This window comes from Caloenas nicobarica, chromosome 20, assembly GCF_036013445.1.
Source record: "Caloenas nicobarica isolate bCalNic1 chromosome 20, bCalNic1.hap1, whole genome shotgun sequence".
NCBI classification, from domain to species: Eukaryota; Metazoa; Chordata; class Aves; order Columbiformes; family Columbidae; genus Caloenas; species Caloenas nicobarica.
The window spans coordinates 5,747,491-5,760,206 of NC_088264.1; the positions used below are offsets into that span (position 1 = coordinate 5,747,491).

General features: G+C 51.8%; 1 protein-coding gene across 1 annotated transcript; it reads right to left on the bottom strand.

The window, feature by feature from the left end:
- Window positions 1–5,200: 5,200 nt before the first annotated feature.
- GLUL (glutamate-ammonia ligase) lies at window positions 5,201–12,260 on the bottom strand. The gene is made up of 7 exons (XM_065649182.1): window positions 12,184–12,260; window positions 10,831–11,021; window positions 9,441–9,602; window positions 9,012–9,158; window positions 8,397–8,524; window positions 8,023–8,222; window positions 5,201–6,919 (listed from the first exon to the last, which is right to left on the bottom strand). The coding sequence occupies exons 2-7, from the start codon at window positions 10,994–10,996 to the stop codon at window positions 6,601–6,603; spliced, it is 1,122 nt and encodes a 373-aa protein (XP_065505254.1). The 5' UTR covers window positions 10,997–11,021; window positions 12,184–12,260; the 3' UTR covers window positions 5,201–6,600.
- Between the last annotated feature and the right edge of the window lie 456 nt (window positions 12,261–12,716).

The window sequence follows — 12,716 nt, forward strand, 5'->3', positions numbered from 1 at the left end:
CTCTAAGTTTCAGAGACAGGCTAAGCCCAGCTCTAAGCCCAGCTGTTCCCAGGCAGCTTCCTAAATGGAAACGGCATCCAGACAGCACAGCGCTGGGCACGGCTGTTCCCACCTCAGACTTGGTGGCTTGCTCAGGATCCCCTAAACACGGAGAGGTGTTGAACAGATTGCTTTTTGTGGTTGAAGCAAATGTTGATCCTAGCATTTTACCAAATACCTGCTGGCCAGCGTGCTTTCCAGAATCCAACAGGTTCAGCTCAGTAGGGGAGGAGGATCCTATTCACTGTCTCTCCCAATATTTTAGGCATTTTGGCCAAGCTTCGGCTCAGGACAGAAGCAGCTGGGCAATTCAGCCAGCTGCTCAGCATCTCCATCAGCCATGGGGAAGGGCTTGAGCCACCCAGCTTTGTGATAAGAAAAAACAGCCCAAACTTGTATCTGATTAATAATTCTCATTTTAACAGCATGTTTGGCAGTGGGGAAAGCTGCCAGCAAAAACTGTGGAGTCTAGTGCCTTATCCACCCACGGGACATGAAAACACACAGCCAGGCATTGCCGCTGTCAGCTTCATCTCAAACACGAGCAGAGAAAGAGGACCTTTCCTTCTGAACCCACCTGAGCTATGCCCAGCCAAATGGGGTGTTGGAGATCATAAATTCTACTGGGGAAGCAACCAGCGCCCTGCCAAGCACCCATTGCTATCCTGCACCCTACACCCAGCCAGGCTGGTGCCACAGGACCCCTGGGGTGCAGGGCCCCCAGGGCTCCCCCAGATCTTTGATGGTCACATCCTATGGACATGGCACCCTGGGAGGGCAGTCGGTGGTGGCACAGATGGAGAAGCTGTTGGCACTGACATGGTCTTCCCCGAGTTCTGCAGCCTACCTGCTCACCACGCCAGCCTGGCAACCCACCTTCGCCGCTGTGTTTTTTGGGGCTAGAATTGTACAAGTCTCCACTTCCATTTTTCTCCAGCATCCCCGGCCTTTCTGAGCAAGTGCAACCTAAGCCACAGAGCACAGAGAGTTCAGCAAACAAGGGTTGGAGAGGAAGGTCCCCAGGTGTGGTGTGCATGCCTGGGCCAACCCTCCTGGCAGCCAAGAAAGGGCTTGCTAAGAGGAGTCGTGGCCACAGCCTGTTGACAAAAGGAAAGCAGGACAAACAAGCTGGCTCCACCTGGGGCAAGGGATTAGAAACCTCAGCACAGCTCTCTGATTCCTTCCAGCAAACCGACCGTGGCTGGAGGCAGGGATTAAACCCAGTGGCAGAGGAATGCGGCTCCTTCCCGCTGCGGAGTCCAAGTTGGCACCGCAGCCCCACTCAAGACGGAGCTTACATAATGCAGCTTATGAAAGCAAAATAACCCAGCTGTGCCAGCCTGTGGGCAGGCCAGGATGGAGGAAAAACATACATTTTTTGGCTGAGGTAAAGCCTAGCTGCCCCCCTGCACTGCTACCCCAGAAGTGTTGCACCATCTCACCAGGGATGGGAGGAAAGGAGCAGCAAGGGAGAAGGCTTGGGACAGGCAAAGGGCTGGGTCCTCCTACAAGACTATGAAGAGCAGCAGCCCCGGTGCTCATTCAGAATTCACAGAACATGGATTTCCCCACCCAGATTCCCCCTCCACCCCTGGGTTTCTCCTCATCCAGACAGGTTCCTGTTGAGGTCAAGCCATGCATGCTCTGCATGCAAGGCCACCACAGGTTTTGGGGGACTAACCCACAAGAAGCACCCAGCCCCAGATCTCATTCCTTCCAAATGCAGGCCAGGCACCTCCAGGAGCAGCTGGGAGAGGCTCTGATCCACGTCATCTCCCACTGGGGATGGAGATCCTGGAGACACTTCAGTGCAGAGAGCAGCAGGGCTGGACACCTTCTCATCCAAGGTCATTGCACAAGAGTAGGGGACAGTCCCAAAACACCCGGCACTGGCTCAGAGCAGGGTCACAAGGAGCAAATTGACATCATCATTTCTTCACGAACCAGGCAATTAACAAGTGACGCTTTTAGGCATACAGATGGGTGACTGATACCTGCCATAATCTACGTGACCTCAAGAACAGCTATTTGTCTCTCCATAATGCAAATCCTGCAGATGGACTGACTTCTTTATCAGCAAGCAGAGTGAGTCAGGACACAATTCCAAAGCTGAAGGAGCCAGAATGGTGAAAACGGGCGCTGCACACAGGTGGTCGGTCCCAGCTGAAGAGCCAGGTGAACCCCTTGTGGGTGGAGGACCCGCTCAGGAGCCGCCCCGGTCCTGACTCTGCATCCAGCTGGCCAGGGAAGCCAGGCAGACCTATGGAGATCTTCCCTTTCAAGAGCTTCCACTTACTTCCTAAGCGACTGTCCTCAGTTTAATCAGTAACTGAACAAGCGGGATGAAATACTGGCTCAGCTAAAGCCAAATTACCAACATCCATGGTGGCAGGATTCCCCTCCCGACTCCACCAGCTTTCGCATCTGGGTCACACAAAAAACTATTATACCAACCAGCCACACTTGACCTGTTCCCAGTGGGCTGGGCTCCAGCACCTTTCCAGAGCAAGCCGTGGCCTCCTTCGAGAGGACAAAGGACCTCCAGCCCCTCTTCTACATCTCTGCACCAGTTCACAACGCAGCTGATGAACAGCAAGCGTAGGTCTCAGCCAGGACTTCTCTGAACACCACACCGGAGGAGATGCTGGACCTCCAGGAGACGCTTGGAGAGAGCAAAGCGGGGCTGCTCTGGTAACACAAGATCTTGCAGAGCTTGGCAAATCACCCCCTCAGCAGTTTGCGTCTGGTTCCCTCCCTGGGACCATCCCTTCCCATCCTCCGCAGGCAGAAACGGGCCAATATCAACATCCCAGGAAAAAAGAAAAACACAGACTCGGAGAAATTAAAACAATTTTGCCTCTCCCCCCACCAGGTAATGGCGTGCAAAAGACAGCTCAGCAAAACCGTACCCACCTAAGACTGGCTGATTTCTGCTCCAGAAGCCACGTTCCAGAAGGGAGAGGTGGTCACCGCCAGGGTTGGAGGCTTCCAGGATGTGAATGCTGACCTACCAAAAAGGGTCGTCTAGGAAGATCGAGGAGCACTAAAAACCACATAGAAGAAAAAAAAAAATATAGAAGCGGTATGTGGGTACTGGAGCAGCACCAGGGCACTCAAAGGGAGAAAGGGTAGAAGAAACCCAACCAGACACACCTGATTCTTCAGGCTTTTCAGGGAAAGTCCCCATGTCCTCGCCGTAATTGGGCTGGCACAGCCCCATGGTAAAAGATGCTGCAAGTGTGATCTTGATTAACTCATCTGCTGCAGGCTATATTTGAAGGGAGCCGCGGCTAATCGTATTTTGATTGCCTTAAAATTCAGTTACAGGGAAAAAACATGGCCTGTGAGCAGATATATTAATCATTTTGGAGCAGCCTTGTTTCCTAAGCTGGTGTTTGATTAAAAGGGAGCACAACCAACAGGCACTTCAAAAAGCTGGTGCTATTTTTGATTGGAGCATCAGGAGCTGCTCTGAATGAAGCAATGTGCCTAGCAAACGCTTTGGGGCTGATACTTGCATTTTCTTGTATTCAGTAAACATTTCCATATCATTATTCACGTTTTAAGGATGTGTGAGTAAACAGAGAAAAGGGATTTGCTGCTTCCTGAGAGGCTAAGATTAAAAGCCAAAATGTTTTGTACATACATAAGCAGTAAATTCAGCTTCTGAAGGTTTTGGGCTCAATTTGAAGAGCCCCACAGCCTTAAGAGGAGGCCTTTCCATCCTGCATAGTTGGGAAATGCTGTTTAGGTAACTGCAAAGCAGACGCAGCAAGGAGCCTTTAGGCAAAAAGTCAGGAAAAAAATGTCTAGAGGAAAGGAGGGATTATTTTTCCTTCTAATTCATTATCATATTTTTTAACATATCTTTTCAATAATTATGTGAGAAGCCATTTTGCAGCACAATGTTGTTTCGATCTTGTTGTCAGTTGGGTAATTGTGAAGCAAGTGGGTAAATGCTTTCTCAGCTGAGAACAAGAGGAACCATTAAGCATCGAGCTCCTGTCCTAAACTGATGTTCAATGCAGCTGGAGAAGCAAAGAACTGACACTTATTCCCATTATCACCCTGATGGGCATGTCTTGTCCCTCCTTCTGTGCAAATGCCCTTACAGAAATTTCCTTAATTTAGGCATAATCCTTTTTTTTTTTTTTTTCCCCCCTCTGCAACATTTTCTCGTAAGGCAGAAAGATCAGTAGCTGTCCTCCCTGCACCCAAATTTAGCAGAAAACCCCAATGTTTCTGGGCTCATGAGTTACTCCGGAGCACCGCGAGTTTCTTCTGCCTCCAGCCCAGAGGACCAAGTCCTCCCGGTCATGTCACAATCGGAGGAAAGGACGTAGTGTCCACTTCTGCTCCGGTGACACTCCACCCCACACGGGCACAGAAAGGGTAATTTTGGGATCATGGTGTGAAAAGTGCTGTCTTGAACTTTCCCCAGAAGGGAGATGCAAAAGACCACTTGGTCCACCCCAATGTGACAGCAGGGACAGCCTCATCAGCCCAGCAGGATGCTTCTGTGTGGTTAATCCATATCTAAAGATGGGAATGAAGAAAGGATCTCTCAGAGAGCTGGGAAGCAGCACCGCAAGCTAAATAAAGGACGGTGTGAACAACGTAACACATTTCTACTACCTTGCTTACTTTTCTGAATGTCTGGTTTTATACCAAAGGTGGATGAGCAGCATTTTTTTCCACATAGAGAACAAGAAAGGGTCCTCCTCCACAAAGCCCCTTTTTTTGTGAAGTTTCCTGGAATTTTATTTTCTGTGGGATTTCTACATCCTGTAGAATTCCTGTGGAGGCGGCTGAGGAGATGCACAAACACCTGTGCTTACCCCATAGCCCTCCCTATGGACACCCACAAGCCCAGTCCCTTTCCCATATGGAGAGAACCTCAAATTCCAGTCACAGACCATCTGCCACCAGAAAATCAACGGCAGCTACAAAAAACATACATACAAAGAAACAAACCAATCGCCACCACAAACCCGGAGAGCCCACAGGGATTGCAAGACCCCTGCCCGAAAAAACCTCACCCCACTAAAGAAAAGCCAAAGCCTACCCACTATCAGGGTAAAACTCCCTTCAAAAGGTGAAGGCAAGGCACATACAAGAGAAGCTGACAGGAGTCATCACAGAAAGGAGGCAGAAGTCAGAATTAAGGTTTTGTGCTTTTTTTAATTATAAAAAAAAAAAAAACCCTATTCGGAAGAAGTCCAAATACAACAGAATAGAACTGGCACCATCTAAGATACCCAAGTGTAAAATCCCAGAACGTTTGAACCCCCCAGCATGAGCTGGGAGGTGTCAGGGCTGGCGGGGACGGACCGGTGGCCTCTCCCTTCTCCCAGCCCCCATCACAGCTGGATGGCAGGCAGCCCGAGAGCCAGGACACAACAGTGACACCAACGGTCTCTGTAAAACCATTCCGTTTTAGCAACTAAGAACATTACGGAAATTTAAAAAAAAAAAAAAAAAAAAAAATCTAAATCTTTTTTTCTTTTCCTTTATCAACAGCCCTGCTTGAGTGACATGCTAGCCCCGCTGGAAAGGTAAAACACTCACAGCTCTGTCCAGAATGTGGTTAAGTTGAGCGGTCAACTCCTCGTTCAGGACACCTCCCTCACCTCGATCGAACGCGCTCACGAGCGCGTCGCGGCTGCTCGAGTTACAGTGACAAATGATTCTGCGGGGTTCCCGGGTCGGGGAACCGCCTCCTGCAAACTCCACGCTGAGATAAATCTCTGAAATAAGTCTCTTCCACCAAGCCCTCCAAGCTCACCCTCGGTCCCACCTGGAGGCCCCCCGGCAGCATCCTCAGGAGCTCTGCCTGCTCTAGCCAGGCGAGTCATTGGAACATCATCTCTTTCTTTTTTTTTTTTTTTTTTTTAAAAAAAAAAAAAACAACACTATCGTATACAATTTTTTTGGTGTTTTTTTTTTATATTTAAATAGAAAAATACTACTTCACTCTGTGTTATGAGCCAGAGATCAGTTGACTTCCAGTGACAGAACCGGGAGTTCTCAACGCTCTTACGCTGAGCTCAATGCCAGAAGATTCCCAGAAACCTCAGAGGGTAAAGATCTCCCCATCACACCACAGAAGCAGGAGCAGGCAGGGCTCCATCACAGCTCCATCCTCCCTTCTCCGCAGCAGGGAACCAACCTTAGAGAACCACCCAAACCTGACTCTTGGGGGAGTCAGCTATAGTTTTAAGCTTTCCACTTGCCAACTGGCTTTTTTGTGTGTGCAGTCTGTCCCTGGAAGCCACTGGATCCCATCAGATGTACATATGAATTAGACAAAAAAAAAAAAAAAAAAACAAAACAGTGGTTAAAAGTTCTCTAAAGACCCTCTTCCTCCTCTCATCTTCTGAAGAGTCAATGACAAACAGACATGGATAAAACTAAATTTGCCCTCCTCCCCACCTCAAGACAACAAGAGTTACTGAGACACAAAAAATGTGTTATCTTGTACCCTCAGGATTACATCTAGAAGGGAAGATTTAGGGGTGCGGGAATCGCAGGGGGAAGGCGGCGTTTGTGGGCGCAGTCCGCTTAGTTCTTGTACTCGAAAGGCTCGTCTCCGGTTTCGTTGAGGAGACACGTGCGGACGAGGGCCTCTGTCACAGCATACGGATCACAGTTGGCGGAAGGCCGGCGGTCCTCAAAGTAGCCCTTCTTCTCATGGCCCACGCTCCGGGGGATGCGGATGCTGGCGCCACGGTTGGCCACCCCAGCCGAGAACTCGTGGATGTTGGATGTCTCGTGGAAGCCCGTCAGGCGCCTGGCATTGTCCAGCCCCCCTTTGGGGTCGTAGGCACGGATGTGGTACTGGTGACGCTTGCTCAGCTTCTCGATGGCCTCTTCAATGTGCCTGCGAAGGGAGCAAGGAAGAGGGGAAGACACAGTGAGTGTCGGATGGGCAGTACGAGCTGAGCCACTCTTGGCTGTTGCATCCAAGCCACAGCAGATTCATGGCTGTCCCCAAACCACTTCATGATGAAGCCTATTTTAAGAAAAATCTATTCGCAGAAAAGGTCGTCAGGAATTGGAACAGGCTGCCCAGGGAACTGGTGGAGTCACCATCCCTGGAGGGGTTTAAAAGACACATAGATGAGCTTCTCAGGGACATGGTTTAGTGCCAGTGTTGGGTTAATGGTTGGACTCTATGATCTTGAGGGTCTCTTCCAAACAAAATGATTCTATGATTCTATTCTATTACACTGCGCCCTACAGCCCAATTTTCTGACCATCTCAACACAAGGATTCTCTTCACTCCTACTCCTGACCCAGGCTGCTTCTTGGAAATGGATCTCCATGGCCTGAGAAGATCCCTCGGGAGCGCTGTGTGTGGGACACCACCAGTTTGACCCATGGCCAAATCCCACAGACACATTGCCCTGAGGAACCTGCTCTTATCGGCTCATTATCTCAGAGCATCACTAAGAATAAGGCAAGAAAACACCGCTGCCAGGAAGAATCCCTTCATGAAGCTCCACTGCAACCCAGTGCTGTAAGGTCCCAGCACATCAATCCCATAAGGGAACTAGTGTTTTACATTTCCAGGATCTTGTTGTTTAAGAAAACATGTCATTAGCTTCCACAGCCTGGCCTAGACAGAAGCAAATGGTGTTTCTCTTTCATCATGGTTATGCAAAAAAGGCCTATGCTGAATTTATTTGTTTTGAGCAACGGCGGATCAAGAGCTGGGCAGCCTGTTATGAATAGCTGCATCTTGGCCACCCATGCTTCCATCAACACTGGCTGAATTCCCCACCCAACACCAAGATGGGAGTCTATCATTATATAAAATTATATATCAAAAACCAAAAAATCCAGAAGAAAAGGCTCAAACATAACACCAAGCACCAGAGTGATGTCTCCCATGTAGCCAAAACTCTGCAAAAAGCTCACTGCCACCATGTCCAGCCTGCTGCCTAGCAAACGCATACTGCTGGCCCATCTCAAAACACTTACTTGAGACCTCCGTCTTCCCTCATTTCCTTGGTACTGAAGTTGGTGTGACAGCCGGCACCGTTCCAGTTCCCAGGGATGGGCTTGGGATCGAAGGACACGATGACACCGAAGTCTTCGCACACGCGGTGGAGGATGAAGCGTGCGATCCAGAGGTGATCGCCCATCTCAATCCCTTCGCATGGTCCCACCTGGAACTCCCACTACAAGAAGGAGGAGTCACTGGCTCAGTGGTGCAGAGACAACCCACAGCGGGACATTTCCCACCCCCTTATGCTCTGATTGTCGACAAAACCACACGGCTCAGACCCAAACGCTCCCGCTGCTTGGGTTTTTTCTGTTCTGTCTCATTCCACGAGGCACCTAAAACAATTTACCTGGGCTGGCATCACCTCTGCATTGGTTCCTCCAATTTTCACACCAGCGTACAGGCATGCTCGGTAGTGGGCCTCCACAATGTCCCTGCCATAGGCTTTGTCTGCCCCTACACCGCAGTAGTACGGACCTGCAACGGCACAGGTGGACAGCAAGGAAAACATGAGTTTCCAGAAAGGAAAAAGGCTCATACTCAGTGAAAACAGAGCACACACAAGGAAAAACTCTCCAAAGGCATGTGATGCGTAGAAAAGCCCCCAAATCCATTTTTCACAGTAGCACTAGCAGAGCACTGATGGAGAGAGGGTCCCTCTGACAGTCTGGGTTTGTAATCTGTTCTGCTCATGCTAGCCAAGTTTTTAAATCACCTTCAGACTAACAAACCAAGCAGCAAATTTGTGTGTGGCAAATCACCATCTCAACCTTTCCGCAATGACCTCAATTTCACAGGTTAGTTTTTGCCAATATCCTGCTTGCTATTGTCCACCCTCAGTTCTAGAAACACCTCAAATCTTTCAGCTTGCCCAAAGCAGTTAAGTTGCATCCCACAGAATACAATTCAATCACGGCACTAAGGAATCCTGACTTGGTCCAGCACAGACTCCCCGAGAGGTTACCTTGGGGTCCAGGGAAGCCGTTGGAAGGCCAGCCAAACGGATGTCCATCTGTCCCCAGAAGAGTGTACTCTTGTTCCATCCCAAACCAGGGGTGCTGGTTGGACACCATATCCATAATCCGCCTGCAGGTGTGGCGGAGATTTGTCTCTAGAATGAAAAGACGACACAAGGCTTATTAGCATCTCCACCTCCACTCCCTCCTTCCACTTTTTCTACAGTTTGAGTCCCAGCAGCATTGGTGAAGAATCCCAGGAACAGCCCTTTCTCTACCACCAGCACTTTCTCCACCACCAGCCCTTTAACTTTCAGGGCCGGGATTTTTTTTGTGCCATGCACAACACCGAGGGCATGAACGGCATTTGGACAGGTCTCCCCTTCCCCTCCCCAGAAACACCAGCTCCACCAGGAGAAGAGCGAAGGTCCATTCACCTGCAGACTGGCGATTGTATTTGAAGACCTCGCAGAGAACTAGTTTATTGGGATCCTTGCGAAAAGGGTCCCGAAACATAGCAGCAGGTCGCAGGTACATGTCACTGTTGGAGCCTTCAGACTGGAAGGTGCTGGAGCCATCAAAATTCCACTCAGGGAGATCTGGAGTGGAGAGAGGAACGAGGCACAGTGACCGAGGGTCCCTGGTCACCAGGGTGGGCTCCCCACCACCCTCCAGTATTACAGAGGGGAAGATGCTTGTAGAGAACAGACCTACAATAGGTTTAATCCCAGCTCAGCTGGTTTTGTTCCAAATGGGGGAAGTAAAAAACCAAAACAAGTAAAAAACAGGGGAGTGCACGTCCCCAGCCACCCTGGGAAACACAAGGAGCTGGGCTGCTGGCCAAGCCCATGCAAACCGAGCAGCACTAGGGATGTTTTCCATGTCGCAACAACCCAGGGGGATGAGGAGAGATCCCACTCCCCTCGCAGAGACACCTGGGCAAGCTGGGAGAGGCCAGAGCACCAGACAGCTTCAAGCTGTAGGAACGAGGGGCACCACAAAATATCCTTATCCACGTTGTACAGCCTGGAGAAGGTGGGAAAGCAAATATCACATGTGGGGCCTCATATGGAGGAGGAGTATGGGCAGCTCGGTCCCTTTGCCGACCCCTCCTGGCTCCGCACTGCCCTCCAGGTCAAAGCACAGCGGTGAACTCCACCCGGGAATGTTATCTCCTCCATATCCTGGGGGGAAAGTGGGAGGATGGGAAGCACAAAGATTTAAAAGGAGCTGTGCCAACCACTCCCTTAGAGGGAAAAGGGGAAAGGAGGTAGGGGAAAGAAAAGAAAAAAAAAAAAAGATAATTCTGCTCAGTCGCACACAGTATTTTCATTTCATAACTGTCTCCAGTCAGCACCATGGCAACCTGGGGAAAATCCTAATGCTATTATTGTGTAAGCTGGGACTGTTTGTTCTGAGGGACACAAGCTCTTAATTACACCGGATAGCTCCATTCTTTCCCTTCCACTTTCTTCTGCCAAACTACTTCCGGCCAAAATGAGCACTTGAGAGTCAATGGGCCACCCAGCCCCTGCCAACAGCCCCCAGCCCCTGCCAACAGCCCCCTCCGCAGCAGGGGCAGCGCCAGGGACAGGCTCCCACCCCTGGGCATCTCACTGAAACTCCACATCTGGAGAGCTGGGAACATTCCCCTGGGCTATCTGGGGAAGGAGGTAACTGGGAGGGGGTGAGGAGCGGTGCCTTCCCCAAATACCATCCTTCTGCCATGAAAAAGAGAGAAAAACGGCATCCTTTCTCCGCAGCAGCCAAGCACAGCTGCTTTCTCCACCCGTCAAGGGGCAGCGAATCCTGCACTTGCCCTCTCACCTTCCAGGCTCTTGGGCTCGTGGTCCAGCGTGCGGGTTTTGCAGCGGAGGTGCTCCCCCGTCCCATCGATCCAGATGTACATGGCTTGGACCTTGTCCCCCTGTGGCAGCTTCATGTACATGTGCTTGATGGCTTTGCTCAGGTGGGAGCTCGCCGAGGTGGCCATGGCTGCAGAGCGGACAAGGGGGTTCCTGCAAGGGAGGATACAAAAAACAACCCAAATCGTCAGCCCTTCATCGTGCTCCCAGATTTTTCACCCCCTCAAACCAGGGAGGAGCACGAGACAGCTCGGCACAGGGCTGGCTGCCATCTCCAGCAGTCCCATGCCGTTCTGCAGGCAGCAAACACAGCAGCTCAGGCAGCTAGGAAAGCCCTATTCCAGAAGCGATGCCTTCAAAGCATCCCGTTAATACCCAAACTCCTGCCAAAAACGTAGATCTTATCCACCAAGCAACAGCCTTCAAAAGTGCTCCTCTGCCCTATGGGAACTTTTCACCTCTGTGCTCACCGCTGCTCTGGAGCAAGGCTAATGCACAATGAAAGCTTTCTTAATACATTTTAATAATAATGATAATGGCTTTCTTAATATACTTGTTTCAGCAAGGAGGGCTTGCCAGCCCCAGCTGCCTTCTCTGATCAGCTGATGTTATCCAAACTTTGTCTAAGGCAGGAGGCAGCAAAAAAGCAATCAACAAGGAACATAAGCAACCCCTGAGCAACCCAGGCAGCGATGGGGAGGCCAAAGGGGCTCTGGGGAAACCAGCAGCATCCCTGCCAAGCCCAGGAGAGCCTAGAGCTGAGCTCCTAGGGACAACCAGCCCACATGTGACAGGACCACGGCAGCCTGGGGCCCACGCAAAATGCAAATTATTTGAAAATTTGAAGCGACTTAGAAAAGTCACTCCAACACCCTACACCCCTCTGCAGGGAGACCTGGGCCGCCCGGACCAGCCCTCCCCAGCCCACCCTGCTATGGGGGGCTCCCGTGCGTTGCCCGGGGGGTCCCCACAGGTCCCACTCCACCGCAAGCAGCATCACCCACGCGTACATCTGCTGGCAGGGAGGAAGGCACCCGTATTTAAGCAAGCAGCTAGAGAGCTTCGTGAAGAAAAAAAAAAAAAGTGCAAAAAGCATCTGTTTTCAAGAGAAAACTCAAGTTGCCTCTCCACGCCCCCTGCCACAAAAACAAAAAAAAAGCGAAGCAGGAATCTTCCCCTACGAGGTCTGGCCAAACAGCCGCCGGGAAGCCCCGGTCCTGGCACAAGGCGGAGCGGCTCCCGCAGCCCCGAGGGGCCGCGGCGGCGGGGGAGCAGCTGCCGACCCCGGGCACCCCCAGCCCCGCGGGGCCCTTACCTGGAGCGGGCTCGGCGGAGCTCCCACGCTCGGCTCCCGGGGCCGCGCCCGCCGCCGCTTTATGGAGCCGCCGCGCCGGCCCCGCCGCACTGATTGGGCAGCGGCGGCCGGGCCCGGGGGCAGGACGGGGCCGGGGGGGACACGGGGCCGCCGCTCCGCCCCCTCCGCCGCTTCCTCCGGCGGCAGCAGCGCGGATGGGCTGTCACCGCCCCCCCCCAGGCCCCGGGAAAGGGAGGGGAGCCCCCGCTTCGCTCCGCACAGAGGGAGAGGGGACAGAAAGCAGAGCGAAGGGAGGGGGGGCAGGGGGAGCTGAGGTCCATTTTGCAACCCACCCCTCCGCCCCCCCCCACCAGCCCGTAAAAAAACAACCCCTCGCCTCGCATAGTTCTGAGAGAGCGGCTGCGGGAGCAAATCCAGGGCTTTCCGCAGCGTTTACATTAGCGGCTGCCTTTGCATAACTCACAGGGATGGTAATCAGCTGCCCTGGGTAAACAGGGCAGCAGGGCAAGAGAGGAACGGGAGCAATCCCCAGG